Source organism: Salmo salar, chromosome ssa16 (assembly GCF_905237065.1).
Source record: "Salmo salar chromosome ssa16, Ssal_v3.1, whole genome shotgun sequence".
Taxonomy (NCBI): domain Eukaryota; kingdom Metazoa; phylum Chordata; class Actinopteri; order Salmoniformes; family Salmonidae; genus Salmo; species Salmo salar.
In genome coordinates, this window is record NC_059457.1 from 39,216,365 (window position 1) to 39,241,505 (window position 25,141).

The window sequence follows — 25,141 nt, forward strand, 5'->3', positions numbered from 1 at the left end:
GCTAGAGAACAGATGAGTTAGCCTGGGTATTATAACGCTGGAGAACAGATTACTTATCCTGGGTATTATAATGCTAGAGAACAGATGAGTTAGCCTGGGTATTATAATACTAGAGAACAGATGAGTTAGCCTGGGTATTATAACACTGGAGAACAGATGAGTTAGCCTGGGTATTATAACGCTGGAGAACAGATGAGTTAGCCTGGGTATTATAATACTAGAGAACAGATGAGTTAGCCTGGGTATTATAATACTAGAGAACAGATGAGTTAGTCTGGGTATTATAATGCTGGAGAACAGATGAGTTAGCCTGGGTATTATAACACTGGAGAACAGATGAGTTAGCCTGGGTATTATAATACTAGAGAACAGATGAGTTAGCCTGGGTATTATAATACTAGAGAACAGATGAGTTAGCCTGCGTATTATAACACTGGAGAACAGATGAGTTAGCCTGGGTATTATAACACTGGAGAACAGATGAGTTAGCCTGGGTATTATAACACTGGAGAACAGATGAGTTAGCCTGGGTATTATAATACTAGAGAACAGATGAGTTAGTCTGGGTATTATAATACTAGAGAACAGATGAGTTAGCCTGGGTATTATAATACTAGAGAACAGATGAGGTAGCCTGGGTATTATAACACTGGAGAACAGATGAGTTAGCCTGGGTATTATAACACTGGAGAACAGATGAGGTAGCCTGGTTATTATAACGCTGGAGAACAGATGAGGTAGTCTGAGTATTATAACGCTGGAGAACAGATGACTTAGCCTGGGTATTATAACACTGGAGAACAGATGAGTTAGCCTGGGTATTATAACACTGGAGAACAGATGAGTTAGCCTGGGTATTATAACGCTGGAGAACAGATGAGTTAGCCTGGGTATTATAATACTAGAGAACAGATGAGTTAGCCTGGGTATTATAATACTAGAGAACAGATGAGTTAGTCTGGGTATTATAATGCTGGAGAACAGATGAGTTAGCCTGGGTATTATAACACTGGAGAACAGATGAGTTAGCCTGGGTATTATAATACTAGAGAACAGATGAGTTAGCCTGGGTATTATAATACTAGAGAACAGATGAGTTAGCCTGGGTATTATAACACTGGAGAACAGATGAGTTAGCCTGGGTATTATAACGCTGGAGAACAGATGAGTTAGCCTGGGTATTATAATACTAGAGAACAGATGAGTTAGCCTGGGTATTATAATACTAGAGAACAGATGAGTTAGTCTGGGTATTATAATGCTGGAGAACAGATGAGTTAGCCTGGGTATTATAACACTGGAGAACAGATGAGTTAGCCTGGGTATTATAATACTAGAGAACAGATGAGTTAGCCTGGGTATTATAATACTAGAGAACAGATGAGTTAGTCTGGGTATTATAATGCTGGAGAACAGATGAGTTAGCCTGGGTATTATAACGCTGGAGAACAAATTAGGTAGTCTGGGTATTATAATGCTGGAGAACAGATGAGTTAGCCTGGGTATTATAGTGCTGGAGAACAAATGAGGTAGTCTGGGTATTATAATGCTGGAGAACAGATGAGTTAGCCTGCGTATTATAACACTGGAGAACAGATGAGTTAGCCTGGGTATTATAACACTGGAGAACAGATGAGTTAGCCTGGGTATTATAACACTGGAGAACAGATGAGTTAGCCTGGGTATTATAATACTAGAGAACAGATGAGTTAGTCTGGGTATTATAATACTAGAGAACAGATGAGTTAGCCTGGGTATTATAATACTAGAGAACAGATGAGGTAGCCTGGGTATTATAACACTGGAGAACAGATGAGTTAGCCTGGGTATTATAACACTGGAGAACAGATGAGGTAGCCTGGTTATTATAACGCTGGAGAACAGATGAGGTAGTCTGGGTATTATAACGCTGGAGAACAGATGACTTAGCCTGGGTATTATAACACTGGAGAACAGATGAGTTAGCCTGGGTATTATAACGCTGGAGAACAGATGAGTTAGCCTGGGTATTATAATACTAGAGAACAGATGAGTTAGCCTGGGTATTATAATACTAGAGAACAGATGAGTTAGTCTGGGTATTATAATGCTGGAGAACAGATGAGTTAGCCTGGGTATTATAACACTGGAGAACAGATGAGTTAGCCTAGGTATTATAATACTAGAGAACAGATGAGTTAGCCTGGGTATTATAATACTAGAGAACAGATGAGTTAGCCTGGGTATTATAACACTGGAGAACAGATGAGTTAGCCTGGGTATTATAACGCTGGAGAACAGATGAGTTAGCCTGGGTATTATAATACTAGAGAACAGATGAGTTAGCCTGGGTATTATAATACTAGAGAACAGATGAGTTAGTCTGGGTATTATAATGCTGGAGAACAGATGAGTTAGCCTGGGTATTATAACACTGGAGAACAGATGAGTTAGCCTGGGTATTATAATACTAGAGAACAGATGAGTTAGCCTGGGTATTATAATACTAGAGAACAGATGAGTTAGTCTGGGTATTATAATGCTGGAGAACAGATGAGTTAGCCTGGGTATTATAACGCTGGAGAACAAATTAGGTAGTCTGGGTATTATAATGCTGGAGAACAGATGAGTTAGCCTGGGTATTATAATGCTGGAGAACAAATGAGGTAGTCTGGGTATTATAATGCTGGAGAACAGATGAGTTAGCCTGCGTATTATAACACTGGAGAACAGATGAGTTAGCCTGGGTATTATAACACTGGAGAACAGATGAGTTAGCCTGGGTATTATAACACTGGAGAACAGATGAGTTAGCCTGGGTATTATAATACTACAGAACAGATGAGTTAGTCTGGGTATTATAATACTAGAGAACAGATGAGTTAGCCTGGGTATTATAATACTAGAGAACAGATGAGGTAGCCTGGGTATTATAACACTGGAGAACAGATGAGTTAGCCTGGGTATTATAACACTGGAGAACAGATGAGGTAGCCTGGTTATTATAACGCTGGAGAACAGATGAGGTAGTCTGGGTATTATAACGCTGGAGAACAGATGACTTAGCCTGGGTATTATAACACTGGAGAACAGATGAGTTAGCCTGGGTATTATAACGCTGGAGAACAGATGAGTTAGTCTGGGTATTATAATGCTGGAGAACAGATGAGGTAGCCTGGGTATTATAACGCTGGAGAACAGATGAGTTAGCCTGGGTATTATAACGCTGGAGAACAGATGAGGTAGTCTGGGTATTATAACACTGGAGAACAGATGACTTAGCCTGGGTATTATAACACTGGAGAACAGATGACTTAGCCTGGGTATTATAACGCTGGAGAACAGATGAGTTAGCCTGGGTATTATAACGCTGGAGAACAGATGAGGTAGTCTGGGTATTATAATGCTGGAGAACAGATGAGGTAGCCTGGGTATTATAACGCTGGAGAACAGATGAGTTAGCCTGGGTATTATAACACTGGAGAACAGATGAGTTAGCCTGGGTATTATAACGCTGGAGAACAGATGAGGTAGTCTGGGTATTATAATGCTGGAGAACAGATGAGGTAGCCTGGGTATTATAACGCTGGAGAACAGATGAGTTAGCATGGGTATTATAACGCTGGAGAACAGATGAGTTAGCCTGGGTATTATAACGCTGGAGAACAGATGAGGTAGCCTGGGTACTATAATGCTGGAGAACAAATTAGGTAGTCTGGGTATTATAATGCTGGAGAACAAATGAGGTAGCCTGGGTATTATAACGCTGGAGAACAGATGAGGTAGCCTGGTTATTATAACGCTGGAGAACAGATGAGGTAGCCTGGGTACTATAATGCTGGAGAACAAATGAGGTAGTCTGGGTATTATAATGCTGGAGAACAGATGAGTTAGCCTGGGTATTATAATGCTAGAGAACAGATGAGTTAGCCTGGGTATTATAATGCTAGAGAACAGATGAGTTAGCCTGGGTATTATAATGCTGGAGAACAGATGAGTTAGCCTGGGTATTATAATGCTGGAGAACAGATGAGTTAGCCTGGGTATTATATCGCTGGAGAACAGATGAGGTAGCCTGGGTACTATAATGCTGGAGAACAAATGAGGTAGTCTGGGTATTATAATGCTGGAGAACAGATGAGTTAGCCTGGGTATTATAACACTGGAGAACAGATGAGTTAGCCTGGGTATTATAACACTGGAGAACAGATGAGTTAGCCTGGGTATTATAACACTGGAGAACAGATGAGTTAGCCTGGGTATTATAACGCTGGAGAACAGATGAGTTAGCCTGGGTATTATAACGCTGGAGAACAGATGAGGTAGCCTGGGTACTATAATGCTGGAGAACAGATGAGGTAGCCTGGGTATTATAACGCTGGAGAACAGATGAGGTAGCCTGGTTATTATAACGCTGGAGAACAGATGAGGTAGTCTGGGTATTATAACGCTGGAGAACAGAGGAGTTAGCCTGGGTATTATAATACTGGAGAAAAGACGAGTTAGGCTGGGTATAATAATGCTAGAGAACCGATGAGTTAGCCTGGGTATTACAACGCTGGAGAACAGATGAGTTAGCCTGGGTATTATAATGCTGGAGAACAGATGCAGTGCATTAGATGCCCAGTCAGATTGTGTCTTCGCCTGGAAACCTATCTGGATTGGCTAATAAAACCACACTTAATCTAGCAAGCTCTCCACACAGCCACGAAACAAGCTTTAACACCTACAGCTGTGCAACCGTCCTTGTCAAACTCCAACGCCGTCCTTATAATTACGACTTAATCTCCTCTATCTCACCATTTATCTCCAAAACATTTCCCTTGAAGAACAGCGCTTGGAGTTATAGCCTTGCGAAATAAAACGTGTTTATTACCTTGCAACGGCGCAGTAATGTACCATAAAAAGAGGCGGCCGCGAGGGTGCCTGACTGGATAATGATCAGGTAATTTATGAGGACCCGGCTCATCAGAGGGACGTGGGCGGGCGGGGCAGGCGGCACACATTGTCCTCCCCCCTGTCGAGCATCCGTCATGATAAACAGTGGGCAGACAGACAGAGCAGCAGCCAATCTATCACCTTGTGGAAAGTCAGACACACTGCCGGGTTTTCTTCTGTCTGTCTTTCTCTCTATCTCCCTCTCTCTCTCTCTCTCTCTTTCACTCTCTGTCTCTCTTTCTCGCTCTCTCTCTTTCTCTCTCATTCTCTGTCTTTCTCTTTCTCTCTCATGGTCTCCTGTCGCTCTCTTGAACGGCGAGGAGGGTGTGACAGAGAGTGAAGTACTCTATGAAGGACCTGTCAGATAGATTGTCTATCTATCTTCGCTATTGTTTCTCAAGCTAAAGCTTTTCAATAGCTAAAGGTTATATCAGAGAAAGCCACAGAGGCATGGAATGGTTCTGTTTTAGTTGGGGAAGGATTAGGTATTGCTCTTCCTTCTTATACCAACATAACTGAAGAGAAACACACCTCTGACAGTGGCTTGTTTAGCCCTGCTTGGGATGGTGAGCGTGGCAGGGTGTTTGGTGAACAAATCCAAACCTGCTCCATTGGTTATGTGCCAGTTAACATGTGTGCGTGTGTGTGTGTGTGCGTGTGTGTGTGTGTGTGTGTGTGTGTGTGTGTGTGTGTGTGTGTGTGTGTGTGTGTGTGTGTGTGTGTGTGTGTGTGTGTGTGTGTGGTGTGTGTGTCTGAATACACAGCTCCAGACAGGGCCCACAGCAGATGGGACTGTTTTCTCTGCACAGCCCACTGATGAGCTGTGTGTGTGTGTGTGTGTGTGTGCGCACATTTTACTATGCTCATGAGTACCAAAGAATAGTAAACCAACTAAGTCCTCACTTGTAAAAAGTCTATTTGTGACTCACGACATGGATTCGGTCTTATCTAGTAAAATTTGAAATGCTGTTTTTTTACATTGGATAAAAGTAGAGACTCAGCCCTACAACATTGTTTATCATACACTGCATTTGCGGAACAATGGGAAAGTAATTCTGCTTTGAAAGTTGATAAACTTGTAAACTCACTTTTGAGAAAATCGCCATTGAATGTTTTGGTATCTAGTGAAGAGCTCTTCTTTGTCTACACCCATTCAGCATCGTTCACACCCTCTTAAGCTTTAGCCCCACCCATCTCGTTATGCTCTTGGAGCGCACACTTGACAGTCTGTTCGATGATTTGTTTACCTCTGGATAACATGAAAACAGCCTAACCAGCTCTCCTGGCAACAATTTCATCACACTTCTTTACAGACGTTTATTGACACCGTCCATATTCAATGGGTGTTGTACACACGTCACATAACGTTAGCTAACGAGCCAGCTAGCTAACATTAGCTAGTTAATTAACAATGAACAAAGTGCCAACAATACCACAGTGCTGGGAGCTAACCAACCAGCTAGCTAACATTAGAAAAGCAAACAGCTCTGGGGAACGAATACTAACATCAGCTAGGGAGCCAGCCAGCTAACGTTAGCTAGCTAGCTAACAGTACACTTTAGCTTGAAATGAAACCACTTTCTGTCAAAATTAGAAATGTGTAATATCTGAAAATGTAGCTTACCTGTATAAACAATCTTACCTGTATACATCATCATGCATGATGGACGTGTCTCCCTGTCAGTAATGCCATACCACGGCTACCCTTAGTTTGAAGATGTAATCCGGAGACAGGTGTTTTCTCCATCTCTTTAGCTATCATACTATAATTCCGCTGATTTAAAAACTTGATCCTCCAGAAAGCGGAGAGCAACACTTATGCAGCTCCACTACACAATAAAAAAATTTAAAAGCCACGTTCGACAGGATTACCAACACAGACTGACGAGCTCAAATAAACAGAAGCCCTCTATATGGCTGGCCAATCCAAACTCCTCTCTCGGCATGTCCAGCCCACGCATTATCTCAGCCAATCATGGCTAGTGGGAAGGTTGTTACCTTTTTCTGTGGCTTAACCAACAAGACTCGTAATTTAACCATTTTATTTGTATTTACAGATGGCATGCAAGGTCGTTATTAAGGCATATGAAAGTTCACAAGTTCGAGAAGGCATTTCTGCCAAAAAACACATTTTGATAAAAAATATATTTTTTACGTTCAAACGGCTCTCCTGTGAAGTCGTGACTTGTGACATACGCCTAGTTTCCTGAATCGGGTCACATTTTAGGCGCAGAGGTTAGGTTTAGGGTTAGGGGTTAGGTTTAGGGTCAGGGTTAGGAGTTGGGATTAGATTTAGGGGTTAAGGTTTGGGTTAGGGTTAGTTTTAGGGTTAGGTTTAGATTTAGGGTTACGGGTTAGGGAAAATAGGATTTTGAATGGGAATCAATAGTTGGTCCTCAAAAAGTCCTCACAAAGTCCTCACAAGTATATATACAGTTGAACTCGGAAGTTTACATACACCTTCGCCAAATACATTTAAACTCAGTTTTTAACAATTCCTGACATTTAATCCTAGTAAAAATATCATGTTCTAGGTCAGTTAGGATCACCACTTTATTTTAAGAATGTGAAATGTCAGAATAATAGTAGAGAGAATTATTTATTTCAGTTTTTATTTCTTTCATCACATTCCCAGTGGGTCAGAAGTTTACATACACTCAATTAGTATTTGGTAGCATTGCCTTTAAATTGTTTAACTTGGGTCAAACGTTTCGGGTAACTTTCCACAAGCTTCACACAATAAGCTGTGTGAATTTTGGCCCATTCCTCCTGACAGAGTTGGTGTAACTGAGTCAGGTTTGTAGGCCTCCTTGCTCGCACACGCTTTTTCAGTTCTTCCCACACATTTTCTATAGGATTGAGGTCAGGGCTTTGTGATGGCCACTCCAATACCTTGACTTTGTTTTCCGTAAGCCATTTTGCCACAACTTTGGAAGTATGCTTGGGGTCATTGTCATTTGGAAGACCCATTTGCCACCAAGCTTTAACTTCCTGACTGATGTGTTGAGATGTTGCTTCAATATGTCCACATAATTTTCCATCCTCATGATGTCATCTATTTTGTGAAGTGCACCAGTCCCTCCTGCAGCAAAGCACCCCCACAACATGATGCTGTCACCCCCTGTGCATCACGGTTGGGATGGTGTTCTTTGGCTTGCAAGCCTCCCCCTTTTTCCTCCAAACATAACGATGGTCATTATGGCCAAACAGTTCTATTTTTGTTTCATCAGACCAGAGGACATTTCTCCAAAACGTATGATCTTTGTCCCCATGTGCAGTTCTACACCGTTTTACTGTGGATATAGATACTTTTGTACCCGTTTCCTCCAGCATCTTCACAAGGTCCTTTGCTGTTGTTCTGGGATTGATTTGTACTTTTTGCACCAAAGCACATTCATCTCTAGGAGACAGAACACATCTCCTTCCTGAGCGGTATGACGGCTGCATGGTCCCATGGTGTTTATACTTGCGTACTATTGTTTGTACAGATGAACGTGGTACCTTCAGGTGTTTGGAAATTGCTCCCAAGGATGAACCAGACTTATGGAGGTCTTGGCTGATTTCTTTTGATTTTCCCATGAAGTCAAGCAAAGAGGCATTGATTTTGAAGGTAGGCCTTGAAATACATCCACAGGTACACCTCCAATTGACTCAAATTATGTCAATTAGCCTATCAGAAGCTTCTAAAGCCATGACATAATTTTCTGGAATTGTCAAAGTTGTTCAAAGGCACAGTCAACTTCTGACCCACTGGAATTGTGATACAGTGAATTGTAACTGAAATAATCTGTCTGTAAACAATTGTTGGGAAAATTACGTGTCATGCACAAAGTAGATGTCCTAACTGAGTTACCAAAACTATAGTTTGTTAACAAGAAATGTGTGGAGTGGTTGAAAAATGAGTTGAAATGACTCCAACCTAAGTGTATGTAAACTTCCGACTTCAGCTGTGTGTGTGTGTGCGTGCGTGCGTGCGTGCGTGCGTGCGTGCGTGTGTGTGTGTGCGTGTGTGTGCATGCCTGTGTGTGTCTGTGTGTGTGAGTGTGTGTATGTGAGTCCCTCAGTTAACCCCCCTGCTATGTCTCCATTCTGCAGCTGAGGACAACCCGTGTCAGACCAGCCCCTGTCTGCATGGAGGCAGCTGTCTGCAGGAGGGCGACGGCTACAGCTGCTACTGCCCCCAGGGCTACTCCGGAGAGAGCTGTGAGATCGGTGAGTGGGGTCAGGGGTTAAAGTTCACAAAAGAAAGGGCAGAGGTTAAGACCTTCAGAAGGCCTGTCTCTGTCCCATCTCTTTGTTCTCACATCCATTGCAACTCATTTCAGTGTTACTGTTTAACTAACCTAACGTTGCAAGCGTACAAGAAACACCTGAGCGGGCTTTATTTCTGGTCCTGACAAGAGAAAAAACATTGTAGGGGGAGGTTCTCTTCTGCGCTGTTCAACCAATCCAGTAAATGTGAAGGAGGAGTTAAGATGGAGTGTTATAGTCCAAAAGCTGAAGTTGCAGCACAGGCACTCCTTCAATATCCCCTGAAAACCGGAAGCATCCGGTTGAACCTGCCCTGCGGAGGGTGCTGTTTGACTGTAACTGATAAACATAATCAGCAAACAGTAAAATGCCTCATATGAATAGTACAGTACATGTCCAGTATAGGTGGTACAGATGTGGTACATGTTCGTTCTCAATGCGTTTGAAAGGAGTCAGACTGTGCTACAGTACATTTCATGGCACAGTCAGTTTTAGCATGAGGAAGTTTAGCTGCATGGTCCTGCTGTGCCCAGGTTCCTGTTTCTTGCTGTTCCCTGCCTGCAGAGGTGAGGATGAGGCCCAGTCTGTGAAAGAGAGTGTGAATGGGGAGGGTGTGTGGTGTTTTCAGAGGTGCGTGTGTGTACTTTGTCTGTATGGTGTTTTCTGAGTAGCGCACGCGTGTGTGTGTGCGTGTGCGTGTGTGTGTGTGTGTGTGTGCGTGTGCCTGCGCAGTGCGTGTCTGTTTTCCGTGCTCAGAGGTGAGACTAACAGTGAATGTGTGTGACTGGGGTTGCTGTGTGTGTGTGTGTGTGTGTGTGTGTGTGTGTGTGTGTGTGTGTGTGTGTGTGTGTGTGTGTGTGTGTGTGTGTGTGTGTGTGTGTGTGTGTGTGTGTGTGTGTGTGTGCTTTGTAAGACCAGGCTGAGCCAGCAGTCTGTGACAGTATGATGCTGAGTGTTTGTGACTCTCTCACTGGCAGGCTGCCAGGCAGCTCATCTCTCCACTGGGTTGTGTGATAAGAGACGGAGCTAGGCTGGGCTAGGCTGTACTCTGCTGCACAGTCACAGTGCTGTGTCACACTGAGGTGTGTGTGACTGTGAAGAGAACATGGGCTCAGTCAAGGGTGGAGGGTAATAATGGTTGGGAACAGTGATACAGTAGTGTGTGTATGTGTGTGTGAATGAGCGAGTCTTAGTTGCACCGTGCCATGGTGTTCTGTACTGCAGTGAGAGCTGTGACTGTAGAAGATGGACAGATGTCTGCACTGAGGGGATAGGAGCTCAGTGAGGGCTTGAGGAGGAGATTAAGGGTTGGAGCTGTGTGACACTGTTGTGTATGGGAGAGGAGAAATGCAAAGTCAATGGGGAGGGATTGCTTTTCCCAGGTCATTGCTTATGTAGAGGAGTCACAGACGAGGGGTCAGAGGTTAAGAGGGGAGGTATTGATTATCAATCAGCCATCTACTGTGATTATCAATCAGCCATCTACTGACCACACACACACACACACACACACACACACACACACACACACACACACACACACACACACACACACACACACACACACACACACACACACACACACACACACACACACCATGACTGTCTGAGGACTGAGGACGGCAGCCTTCGATTTGGGGATCATCCTAAACTAATATGGCCTAAAGGCATCAGTGATTAATCAACACTACAGCCACGTCAATAAGTCCTGATAAATGTATGTTAAACGATGAATAACATATGATTTGTAATGCTAGTTTGGGATCTCTTAGAATCTGTTATGACATAGACCATATTGTGTATGTCAATATTAATCATATAAAACAGATATTCCTCATAGTTTCTGGCAACAAAAACAAAAGGGATTCATTTGGAGTTTTTAAAATGTAGAATAAAATTTTTACATTATGCATTTCATGTTGTCGGTTCATTCTGTGTATGGTTATTGGCTTGTTTTGTGTTCAGTTTGAAAACATCCTGCAGAACTGTGGATGGTAATTGGCTTTGGCTGCTGCTCGTTTCCTGCAGCTTGTGTCTGCAGCAGATAGGGTGTCTATCTGTCTGTCTGTGGTCTTTGCCATATTAATTACAGCCAAAGGCAATCAGGTTAATTGCATATTACTGCAAACCCTTGACCACATTTGTAATGACTCAACACCACGTTCTCTCCAGTTGAGGATGAGAGGATTTTCTTCTTTTAGTCTTTTTCTTTCTTTGCTGTCTGGCTTTCTCTCTTCAAATAAAATGTTATTGGTCACATACACGTGTTTAGCAGATGTTATTGCGGGTGTAGCGAAATGCTTCTACACACACTTCTTGTTCTAATGTTACCTTTTCTCTACAGATGTAAGATCTTAATTTGATCACTCTTCTGTTGCTGAGAATTTTCCTGCACAGTAGTGTTCGAGGTTTAAAAAAGATTCTAAAGTTTATAATGTCAGACTTTATTTGCCCTAATTATAATCCACATAATATTTCACATTTCCTGTTGCTGCAGGATTATTTTCCAAACCGCCTCTGTACACTAGAACTCTATGTTCCTTCCATTTGCTTCTCCTGCTCTGTGTGATTGAGTCTTTATCAGTGATTCTTCATGGTCATTATCATGCATCATTACTTTATTACTACCAAGCGAGGCAGAGCCACATACACTGCAATAATACAATTGTATTTCCCTCTGCATACAGTACTGTGGGAGAAATGATGATTCACTCTAAACAGGGCTGTTGAATTGCAGCTGGAGAAGCTGAAGCCGCTCGGAGATTATCCCCAGGGCCTATTGGGGATGTGGCGTTTAGAAGATCTGCGTAATCCATGGGCTCTGTTTCTGCTGGGCCGCTCAAACATGAATGAGATGAGGGGAGAATCGCTCTGCGGGGAGAGAGAGAAAAAGAGAGGGAGGAAGGGATGGGGGATTGAGGAGACACAGGGTCAGGTGGGGTGTCAGGTGGGAGTTTCCCAAGAGGGAAAGGGCCATAACACCCTATATACATAAATGTTATAAATCTTCGATTGGTTTCCAATATACATAGCTGTGTGTAGACAATAGGTAGACTATCAGTGGGGGTCAGTGCCTTTAAATGCGTAGACTAATAGTAAAGTCCAACACCTGTATAAATGCATACAGTATACAATGTGGAACTTTCTGATAGAAATCTATTGTGTAGGACAGACTTGGAGGCTCTCTCTGACAAGGAATCATGTCAGCTCCAGTGGTGTCTATTTTATTTCTTTATTTTATTTCACCTTTATTTAACCAGGTAGGCCAGTTGAGAACAAGTTCTCATTTACAACTGCGACCTGGCCTAGATAAAGCAAAGCACTGCGAAAAAACAACACGCATTAGAAAAACCTATATACAGTGTGTGCAAATGTAGTAAGATTAGGGAGGTAAGGCAATAAATAAGCCATTGTGGCGAAATAATTACAATTTAGCATTAACACTGGGGTGATAGCTGTGCAGATGATGATGTGCAGGTAGAGATACTGGGGTGCAAAAGAGCAACAACAATAAAAAACAATATGGGGATGAGGTAGTTGGGTGGGCTATTTACAGATGGGCTGTGTACAGGTGCATTGATCGATAATCTGCTCTGACAGCTGATGTTTAAAGTTAGTGAGGGAGATATAAGTCTCCAGCTTCAGTGATTTTTGCAATTCGTTCCAGTCATTGGCAGCAGAGAACTGGAAGGAAAGGCGGCCAAAAAAGATGTTGGCTTTGGGGATGACCAGTGAAATATACCTGCTGGAGCGCGTGCTATGGGTGGGTGCTGTTATGGTGACCAGAGAGCTGAGATAAGGCGGGGCTTTACTTAGCAAAGACATATTGATGACCTGGAGCCAGTGGGTCTGGCGACGAATATGTAGCGAGGGCCAGCCGACTAGAGCATACAGGTCACAGTGGTGGGTGGAATAAGGAGATTTGGTAACAAAACGGATTGCACTGTGATAGACTGCATCCTGTTTGCTGAGTAGAGTATTGGAAGCTATTTTGTAGATGACGTCGCCGAAGTCGAGGATCGGCAGGATAGTCAGTTTTACTAGGGTAAGTTTGGCGGCATGAGTGAAGGAGGCTTTGTTGTGAAATAGAAAGCCGATTCTAGATTTGATTTTGGATTGGAGATGTTACCTGGGCATAATGTACAGACAAGGGTATGGTAGGATGTGAGTACAGTGGAGGTAAACCTAGGTGTTGAGTGACGATGAGAGAGGTTGCATTCCTGGAGGCACCAATTAAGCCAGGTGAGGTCTCCGCATGTGTGGGGGGTGGGACAAAGGAGCTATTTAAGGCATGTTGAATGGGACTGGGGGCTCTACAGTGAAATAAAACAATAAGAACAAACAGAAACAGCAGTAGACAAGGTATATTGACATTAGAGAGAGGCATAAAGCAATCACAGGTGTTGATCGGGAGAGCTAAGACAACAACGGGTAAATGTTGGGACCTGAGTTCGAGGCTGGGGGGGAAAAAAATGAGGTACCGTGTTAGTGAACAGTCCAGCAAGCATCAGCTGTGTAGCCGAGTGATCATAGGGTCCAATGAGCAGCAATAGGTGAGTCAGGGAGCCATTCGGTAGTCGCTACTACGCTAGGCAAGCGGGAGACACGGCGTTCAGAAAGCTATCGGGCCCGGGCTAGCAGATGGGTCTTCGGTGACATTGCAACGGGAAAGCATGTTGAAACCACATCGGACGATTACATCGGCAGACCAGTCGTGATGGATCGGCGGGGCTCCGTGTCGACAATAAAGGGGTCCAGGCCAATTGGCAAAAGAGGAATTGTAGCCCAAGAATTAGCTGGTATACTTCGTTGGCTAGCCGGGAGATGGGCCTAGCTCGAGGCTAGCTCAAGGCTAACTGGTGCTTGCTTCAGGACAGAGGCATTAGCCAACAATAGCCACTTGATTGCAGCTAGCTAGCAATGATCCAGTGTAATGGTCTAGAGCTTGCGGCAGGAATCCGGTGATGTGGTAGAGGAAAGCAGTCCGATATGCACTGGGTTGATATCGCGCAGTGCAGACTGGCAGGTATTGTCCGAGCTAAAGGTGAAGACCGCTAGCAGTGGCTAACAATGACTAATAGCTAGTAGCTAGTTAGATGGCTAGCTCCCGATGGAGGTTCCAGTTATAAGGTATAAAAATAGCAGATCCGTACCACATTTTCGGTGAGGCTGGTTGCAGGAAAGTATATTTAGTTTGTAGATGGAAAGTGAGATTAAAATATATACAAAACTATTTACACAGGATAAGACAAACACACGTCCGACTGCTACGCCGTCTTGGACATCATAAGGATGCCAAGGGAAGCCAGGCTTCCCCCAAAAATTTACCAAGAAAAAATAATATATAAAATAATGCATTTTTCTTCTCTGTTTGTTACATGCAATATGCTTTGCAATTTGCTTTTCATTGAGTTCCACCCAGAGAGGAAGTCCACCTTGTGGAGTGTATATCCACTAAGCTGTAACACTTCCCAAAGACAGTGGAGTCTTGCACCTTGGCTGTATACTGTAGCTAAGATCTTGTTGCTGGGCAGATTTTTAAACAGAGCTTAGTTCTTAGACAGTGACGGCTTTATCTGTTCTGTTCAAATGAGTTTTGTTTTGGGATGTACATATGAAAATGCAAAAAATCTCAGAACAGGGGTCAACAGATTTTAAGCGAAGTAGGATAATTATTTTGGGTGCGCTGTCACTTTTTTTAAAGAAGGATGTGTGTAAAAAGACAGCACCGCTGGTGCATTAAGGAAGACACACAGAGATTCTGTCCATCAAACTTATTTAGCTTGCAGAGAGAGAAAGAGGAATTGTTACATGCAATCAATATTTTATTGGTTTGATCTGGGGCATAAACAGAGTTGAGTGAAGTATGAAGGAAGAGGTGGGTGATTGTCTTTAGTTATTCTGGACAGGGATAGTGAAGGGGGATTGTCAACGCTACAGATAATGAGGAAATTATTTCGACCTCTCTTTGTCTCTATCTCTTGTCTCCCCCTCTCTTTTTCTGTCTCTTTCTTTATCTCGCTCCTTTCCTCTCTCTCTCCCTCTTTCTGATAAATGAGAACAGATAACTGTGTGCTGCAGACTGGCACTGCAATCTGGCCTGAGAGACACACACTCTGACGGCCCTCTGTCCTTTTCCTCCTTCACCCATTCATCCTCTTCCTGCCCTCTTCTTCCTCATCCTCCCCTTCCTACTGATACTATACAGGAGAGCAGAGAATGAGTAAACTTTCCGGCTCAGTGAACTGAGCAATGTAGAAAACTTCCCCTACTCTCCCTTCACACCTAAACAATCACACAAAATAACTGACAAACAAATTCTGATGTGGGTTTACCATCGCCCCAGGTCAATTTGAATCCCAACTTTGTATGTCCCACCGCTGAGCAATGTCAATGTCCTCCTGCTAGTTTGATGCTTGACAGGAGTGTATACAATTTCATTTTCCATTTCCCATGCTCTCTGTCCTCATTCTGAGAGAGTGATTGTATTGTGAGTTTTCCCTGTACCTCCCTCTTACCTCTCTCTCTTTCTCCCTCTTTCTCTCCTTTCCCCTTCTCATTTTTTCTCCCTCCTTTCTCACTCTCTTTGTCTCCCTCTCGCTCTCTAGTTTCCCCCCCTCTGTCTAGTTGCCCCCCCCCACACACACACACACACACACACACACACACACACACACACACACACACACACACACACACACACACACACACACACACACACAATCACACACACACACACACATACTCTGCTCTTGCATACTCTGCTCTTGCATCGCTGCATACAGCTGTTGTGTACTTTAGTCTATATGAAGTGATAATGTGGATATTGTGTTTAAATAGTCCTTCAGAGCTCCCCCTCCAACCGTTCCTGTCTGTTACTAACATACCCTGTGGTGGATCCGTCTCCTCTCACACTAGCTCCTATCATTGAGCCTGAAACATTAATGAAGTCAGGGCTATTAATATAATTGGCCCTAGGCTTGGGTGGTATACCGTGTATACCGTATACTGGGGAATACAGTTGAAGTCGGAAGTTTACATACACTCCTTCCGTCTCCTTCCGCTGAGAAAGGAGACGCGTTCTGTCCCCTAGAGATGAATGTAATTTGGTGTGAAAGGACCTGGTGAAGATGCTGGAGGAAACAGGTACAAAAGTATCTAAATCCACAGTAAAACGAGTCCTATATTGACATAACCTGAAAGGCCGCTCAGCAAGGAAGAAGCCACTGCTCCAAAACCGCCATAAAAAGCCAGACTACGGTTTGCAGCTGCACATGGGGACAAAGATTGTACTTTTTGGAGAAATGTCCTCTGGTCTGATGAAACAAAAATATAACTTTTTGGCCATAATGACCATCGTTATGTTTGGAGGAAAAAGGGGGAGGCTTGCAAACCGAAGAACACCATCCCAACCGTGATGCACAGGGGGTGGCAGCATCATGTTGTGGGGGTGCTTTGCTGCAGGAGGGACTGGTGCACTTCACAAAATAGATGGCATCATATGAGGATGGAAAATGATGTGGATATATTGAAGAAACATCTCAAGACATCAGTCAGGAAGTTAAAGCTTGGTCACAAATGGGTCTTCCAAATGGACAATGACCCCAAGCATACTTCCAAAGTTGTGGCGAAATGGCTTAAGAACAACAAAGTCAAGGTATTGGAATGGCCATCACAAAGCCCTGACCTCGGTCCTATAAATAAATCATTCTCTCTACTATTATTCTGACATTTCACATTCTTAAAATAAAGTGGTGATCTTAACTGACCTAAGTTTAAATGTATTTGGCTAAGTATGTAAACTTCTGACTTCGACTGTATATTTTTAATACATTTGAATATTTTTAGCTACTTTTTAAGTAAATACTTGCAGTCAACTTGTGCAATACGTTAGGAGATAAGGAAGATCGCGTTCTTCATTTCACCTGTCATGATGAAGCTGACCGGTAGTCCCCAGTCACATGGTTTTTGTTTACTAGCACACAACGGCTGTGTTCGAGAGCATCAAAACGCCCGCTGCGACTGCCAACTGACTAATCTACAAATCACCCTGCGTCATAAATAACAACATGATTATTTGTAGATAAGTCAGTCACAATTGTGAGTAAGTCACTGTTGTGCAGCATGTACCAGGTGATCTAGTTACAGTATGGAATTCACAGCTAAATGTTTGCCAGCTAGATATTTTACAACTATTAAGGTAACGATCTAAAATGTGCTAAATACTCTGCAGTTGTGCATTTGGTTTGCTAATTTAGTAGATAGTTAGTTATCTAGCTAAGTTAGTTATCTAGCTAAGCTTCTTCCAAAATCAAGCTTGGCTTGATAACAATAAAACTTAAACAAATGTAACTGTTGAAAGCGAGGACAGAATGAAGCAACAATAGAGAGAGAAAGAGGAGGTAAGCTAACATTAATTATACAAATAGGCCCTATTATATTTCAAAATTAAAATCACATCTACTATCCTATACTTGTACCAGAATCTCTCCCTACTTTATCATGGTTTGAAAGATGTGCGTAATTCCAGTCCATATAATATAATATAATACAGTACAGTATTACAGTTCACTCTAAAAGATTAGCCTACTGAAGCTAGTTTCATTTATTTACCTAAGATAGCATATAGCTATGAGCTTTTATGTTTTTCTGTCGTGTATAATAATGTGTAGTAGCCTATATCATATATGTATTGGATAACGGCACAATCATGTAGGGCTCATAAAATGTATTTAATATATGGCTCATAAAATGTATTTAATATATGGCTCATAAAATGTATTTAATGTATGGCTCATCAGGCTCAGGTAGCATCAGGCTTGAATTTTCGATCAAAGCTCTATTCCAATCCAGACATAGACCTATTTATATGCTTTATATGCTCTTGAATGGCACTTCCGGATTTGGTGGGAAATACCGGGTTACCCTGGAGAAAAGTGATTTATTCTCGGGATGGAACATTTGTAAAATACTAGGAAAATATTCAGCCTTAGCCCAAGCCCATAACCCGACCTGGTCCCCTGGCTTTTGAACAGAGAGCCAGGGTCTGGAGAGAGCTAGCCCACAGAGCCCTTTGTGGGGGTGGGAAAAGGGAGCACTGGGTGTAGGAGGATAATGCCCCTAGATGTATTTTGGAGTCAGTTCCATTTCAATGCAGTTAATTCAAGAAGTGAATGGTAATTTCCAAGAGGGTTTGTGTGGCTTTCAATCACAATCTCGCCCTGGAGTGTGTGTCCCATGTGGCTCAGTTGGTAGAGCATGGTTGTGGGTTCGATTCCCACAGGGGAACAGTATGAGAAATGTATGCACTCACTACTGTAAGTTGCTCTAGATAAGTGTCTGCTAAATAACTAAAATGCAAATGTAAAATGTGTGTGTGTGTGTGTGTGTGTGTGTGTGTGTGTGTGTGTGTGTGTGTGTGTGTGTGTGTGTGTGTGTGTGTGTGTGTGTGTGTGTGTGTGTGTGTGTGCGTGCGTGCCTGCGAGTGTGTTCTGTGTGATTGATGGCCAGATTGATATGAGTGTGTCGGGCGCTGAGCCTCTTAAAGGAGTGTGATTGGCTTACTCCACCTGCTGCCACGCCTCATTACTCCACCTCTGCCTCTCGCCCTCATGTCTCATGGCGACGTGATCACCTGATCCACCCCAATCACCCGCCATCACAAGCCTCACACACCCCTGATTGGAGCTTCTCAGTCTGTGGTGGCCTGCTGCCACACAAACTCACACTCACTCCTCTCTGAACTCCTGTGTGCAATGAGAGGCAGAGGACATGCTTTCTGTCCTCCAGAATGAGAATAAGATGGAATTGTGTGTGTGTGTGTGTGTGTGTGTGTGTGTGTGTGTGTGTGTGTGTGTGTGTGTGTGTGTGTAGCGCACTGTTGCTCAACGCGCTGTAAACAGACCTGGAGATTAATTAGCTTTTTCTATGGCCAGGTTCCCAGGCCTCCACACACACATACACACAAATCAAGGGAGGCCTTCTTATCTCCATGACAACAGACCAGTTCCCAGTTTCCCAAAAGCATCTTAGAACCTTCGTAGAAGCATCGTTAAATCTCTGAGCTGTTTCCCAAAACCATTGGAATCTAACGCCTGCCAACACCATCCACTTATCCGCCGATAACTTCAGAAAAAAAATGACTACACTACAAAGTTGCCAATGTCTTTGCAATTGATACAAACAAGCAATGTATAAAATATGCTTCAAATTAAAACTGAGATGACTGCATTCCAATATCAACAGTAGGCTGTAGGCCTATTTCAATAATATTGGAATACATTTCATGTTCAATCAATTGAGTTCTATTTTGCTACTTGTAGGCTACTGTCTATAATGTGTCTCAGTATGTTTTGTGATGTGTAATCTACCATGTGCGCAATGATGTACCAAATTGGTGATTTAGTGCATTTTATTGGGTAAGCATTAGAATAAGCCACCTCAATATTTGCAGCCGTAGGTTGTAATATCTCTCTAGGAGCTGATCATTCGTCAGTACAGTCAATTCATTCTAATGTAAGATTTGAATGTAGAAAGATGACCCGAGAGCAGAGAGATGATTGGAAAAAGAGCGATAAGGAGCATCAGCCCAAAGCCAGGTGAGCTGAGGTGGAGCTGAGGTACAGTAGCTCTGAAGTGGATCAATCAGGTGTTGAAGTAGAAACGTCTGTGAAAATGACTTCGTTATAAACCTCTGCACTGTCATTGTAGCCTACACTGTACTCCACAACTTCGCACCACTCAAAACGATCTACTTACAGTATATAGTCTAACCCACTAAGTTTTCCCACTGCCAGTGATTAATCGATTCTGACAGGCGAGAGATTATTTCCCTTCTTTTTGCTAAAGTATGTCAGAAATAGCAGAGGTAGAGAATAGCCCTCCATTTCCTCCCCTGGGGGAACTGTTCTACATTAAAATCAGAAAGGTGTTTCTGCATTGCTGTAGATGTATGATACAGTAGATCAGTCATGTAGAGTGGAGCTGACCCCTGGTAAACCCTGGTAATGATCACAGCTCTGGGTGGCAGCTGAGACAGTGGCTGTCAGGGGACATTTCTAAATCACTGTCCCTAGGGGTACTCAATGTCCCAAAGTAAAAGGAGGGAGTCAATGGGGGAAGGAAAGGAGGAGAATGAGTCAGCAAGAATATTCCCACCGCTTTCCAATGTTTTGAAACGTTTATTTAGCCAGGTAACTCATTGAGAACCCTTACTCTTCTACAAAAACCACCATGTGTCTATCCAGCCAGTATTTCCAGCCAGCCAGACAGCCAGCCTGTGTCTCTGACAGCAGGTAGAGGTTGACTGACTGACTGGTGCCTGCATGGCTTTAGGGCCATAGACTTCTGATTATGTGGGACTAGGAAATGACAACAAGCCCCTGACCAGGCCTCATCTCCCAGGGAACAGGGACCAGAGATAGGCTGGCTGTCAGAGAACAGGGACCAGAGATAGTCTGGCTGTCAGAGAACAGGGACCAGAGATAGTCTGGCTTGTAGAACAGTGACCAGAGATAGTCTGGCTGCCAGAGAACAGGGACCAGAGATAGTCTGGCTGTCAGAGAACAGGGACCAGAGATAGTCTGGCTGTCAGAGAACAGGGACCAGAGATAGGCTGGCTGTCAGAGAACAGGGACCAGAGATAGTCTGGCTGTCAGAGAACAGGGACCAGAGATAGTCTGGCTGTCAGAGCACAGTGACCAGGGATAGTCTGGCTGTCAGAGAACAGGGACCAGAGATAGTCTGGCTGCCAGATAACAGTGACCAGGGATAGTCTGGCTGCCAGAGAACAGTGACCAGGGATAGTCTGGCTGCCAGAGAACAGTGACCAGGGATAGGCTGGCTGTCAGAGCACAGTGACCAGGGATAGTCTGGCTGTCAGAGAACAGGGACCAGAGATAGTCTGGCTGCCAGAGAACAGTGACCAGGGATAGTCTGGCTGCCAGAGAACAGTGACCAGGGATAGTCTGGCTGCCAGAGAACAGTGACCAGGGATAGTCTGGCTGCCAGAGAACAGTGACCAGGGATAGGCTGGCTGTCAGAGAACAGTGACCAGAGATAGGCTGGCTGTCAGAGCACAGTGACCAGGGATAGGCTGGCTGTCAGAGAACAGTGACCAGAGATAGGCTGGCTGTCAGAGAACAGTGACCAGAGATAGTCTGGCTGTCAGAGAACAGGGACCAGAGATAGTCTGGCTGTCAGAGAACAAGGACCAGAGATAGGCTGGCTGTCAGAGAACAGGGACCAGAGATAGGCTGGCTGTCAGAGAACAGGGACCAGAGATAGGCTGGCTGTCAGAGAACAGGGACTAGAGATAGGCTGGCTGTCAGAGAACAGGGACCAGAGATAGTCTGGCTGTCAGAGAACAGGGACCAGAGATAGGCTGGCTGTCAGAGAAGAGGGACCAGAGATAGTCTGGCTGTCAGAGAACAGTGACCAGGGATAGTCTAGCTGCCAGAGAACAGTGACCAGACATAGGCTGGCTGTCAGAGAACAGTGACCAGAGATAGTCTGGCTGTCAAAGAACAGGGACAAGAGATAGGCTGGCTGTCATTGGTGAGGGCTGTGTGAGTACCAGGGCTTTGACATGTTGTGACATACTCTTCTCATTAGGTGTTCCCACAGTCCCATGTGTGTGTTGAATTATCCCTGTCAACAGCAGCCTGGACCTATCGGTCTGGCTGGAACACACACACACTCTCTCTGTCTCGTTCTCACACACATGCTCGCACGCACACACACACACACACACACACACACACACACACACACACACACACACACACACACACACACACACACACACACACACACACACACACACACACACACACACACACACACACACACACACACAGTAATGGTCAGAACACTGCCCTCTGATCTCCACTCTGAACCTATGGGTGTTATTCATACAAGTTTACTAAATTGATGCTTGAATCATACTCAGGATTAGTGTTTATTGTTTATGTTTTGTTATTCTCGGTATTGGAAAACAGGTTTAATGCATTACTCTGGATGTGTTATATAGCCTGGTCAATGAAAACAGGGTGCTAGGTGTGGCTGAGTTAAAGTAACAACAGTTTAAATCAATAGGATTTTGAATATAGGACTACTAAATCTACATTTCTACAGATATAGGATCTTCATTTGAGCCAATTTGCTAAAGCAGGAAAATAATCCTGCAGCAACAGGAAATGTGAATTATTATGTGGATTATAATTCATGGACATTTTTGTAGTGGTTGAAACAGTTTTCATAAGGGAAAATAAAGTCTGAAATGTGTAAGTGGAAATTAGTTCTCCTGCAACAGGGTAATCAAATTAAGATCCTACATCTGTATTGAATCACTATAGGTTAGTTTCTATGTCCATACCAATGAACAAGCGTATGCATCTACAATATAAACTAAATAACAATCTGTGATGTTAGTAAGTAGACATTCGTTTATACACTAGGCTGGATCCACTATCAATGGTTCATTGATCTATCTATAGAACACAAGGCAATAGCACAGAAGTTCTGAGGGGAGGACAGCTCATAATAATGTCTGGAATGGAGTCAATGGAATGGTATTGATACCATTTCATTTATTCCATTCCAGCCATTACTATGAGCCCGTCCTCCCCAATTAAGGTGCCACCAACCTCCTGTGTTGTGTACGTACATACTAAACTCAGCAAAAAAGAAACGTCCTCTCACTGTCAACTGCGTTTATTGTCAGCAAACTTAACATGTGTAAATATTTGTTTGAACATAACAAGATTCAACAACTGAGATAAACTGAACAAGTTCCACAGACATGTGACTAACAGAAATGGATAATGTGTTCCTGAACAAAGGGGGGGTCAAAATCAAAAGTAACAGTCAGTATCTGGTGTGGCCACCAGCTGCATTAAGTACTGCAGTGCATCTCCTCCTCATGGACTGCACCAGATTTGCCAGTTCTTGCTTTGAGATGTTACCCCGCTCTTCCACCAAGGCACCTGAAAGTTCCCGGACATTTCTGGGGGGAATGGCCCTGGCCCTCACCCTCTGATCCAACAGGTCCCAGAGGTGCTCAATGGGATTCATGGCTCTTTGCTGACCATGGCAGAACACTGACATTCCTGTCTTGCTGGAATTCACGCACAGAACGAGCAGTATGGCTGGGGGCATTGTCATGCTGGAGGGTCATGTCAGGATGAGCCTGCAGGAAGGGTACCACATGAGGAAGGAGGATGTCTTCCCTGTAACGCACAGCGTTGAGATTGCCTGCAATGACAACAAGCTCAGTCCGATGAGGCTGTGATACACCGCCCCAGACCATGACGGACCCTCCACCTCCAAACCGATCCCGCTCCAGAGTACAGGCCTCAGTGTAACGCTCATTCCTTTGACGATAAACGCGAATCTGACCATCACCCCTGGTGAGACTTCACTGAGTCTCGTCAGTGAAGAGCACTTTTTGCCAGTCCTGTCTGGTCCAGCGATGGTGGGTTTGTGCCCATATGCGACGTTGTTGTCGGTGATGTCTGGTGAGGACCTGCCTTCCAACAGGCTTACAAGCCCTCAGTCCAGCCTCTCTCAGCCTATTGCGGACAGTCTGAGCACTGATGATGGGATTGTGCGTTCCTGGTGTAACTCGGGTAGTTGTTGTTGCCATCCTGTACCTGTCCCGCAGGTGTGATGTTCGGATGTACCGATCTTGTGCAGGTGTTGTTACATGTGGTCTGCCACTGCGAGGACGATCAGCTGTCCGTCCTGTCTCCCTGAAGCGCTGTCTTAGGCGTCTCCCAGTACGGACATTACAATTTATTGCCCTGGCCACATCTGCAGTCCTCATGCCTCCTTGCAGCCTGCCTAAGGCACGTTCACACAGATGAGCAGGGCCCCTGGGCATCTTTCTTTTGGTGCTTTTCAGAGTCAGTAGAAAGGCCTCTTTAGTGTCCTAAGTTTTCATAACTGTGACCTTAATTGCCTACCGTCTGTAAGCTGTTAGTGTCTAAACGAACGTTCCACAGATGCATGTTCATTAATTGTTTATGGTTCATTGAACAAAATAAAATAAAATAAAAGTTTACAGTGAAATGCTTACTTACAGGCTCTAACCAACAGTGCAAAAAAGGTATTAGGTAAACAATAGGTAAGTAAAGAAATAAAAACAACAGTAAAAAGACAGTAATAAATAACAGTAGCAAGGCTATATACAGTAGCGAAGCTATAACAGTAGCGAGGCTACATACAGGCAACGGTGCGTCGGGCTTGTGTTTAAACCCTTTACAAGTGTTTAAACCCTTTACAATGAAGATCTGTGAAGTTATTTGTATTTTTACGAATTATCTTTGAAAGACAGGGTCCTGAAAAAGGGACGTTTCTTTTTTTGCTGAGTTCTGTACCTCCAGTTCCTATGTTCATAGCTCTGATCCGCTCTACGTCCAGTCATCCTCCCTCTCCCCCATACACATCCACCAGCCAAGGGCACACACAGACACACAAACAGTTTACCCACCTTTTTACATCACTGTTTGGGGTCAATTCCATTTCATTCAGTCAGTCAATTCAAGAGAGTGAAGGGATGAACTAATGTTCCAATTCAAGAAATGAAAAGTGTCATTTATTTTCAATCAGGATTTTTTCAGTTGTTGAATTGGAACTTCAAATGGACTAAATTGAAATGGAATTGACCCAGCACTGGACAAGACCAGCCTGGGTACTGAGCAGTCCTCTCCTTCAGGTCTACACTCTCCCGCTTCCTGTTCTCCTGTCCTAAATGAATTTTCCCCGTTTGGTATTTCCAGGTTCACTAACCCTCTCTTTAATCTATCAAAACACTGTTTGATCAGGGAAGTGTTGGCATGTAGTTTCCCACCCTGGGTCCTTTACTGAGCTGTTGGTGTCACGAATCCCACCGAAGGTGGCTCCCCTGCCTGCTCGGGCAAGGCTCGGCGGTCGTCATCACCGGCCTACTAGCCGCCGCTGATCCCTTTTTCCT

General features: G+C 43.8%; 1 protein-coding gene across 1 annotated transcript in view; it reads left to right on the plus strand.

Moving 5' to 3' along the window:
• Window positions 1-25,141, plus strand: part of ncanb (neurocan b) — a 248,427-nt gene that overhangs the window by 158,591 nt on the left and 64,695 nt on the right. Inside the window, exon 10 of the mRNA XM_045697231.1 lies at window positions 9,013-9,129. Coding sequence (XP_045553187.1) covers window positions 9,013-9,129 — 117 coding nt within the window. The remainder of the gene's footprint in view (window positions 1-9,012; window positions 9,130-25,141) is intronic.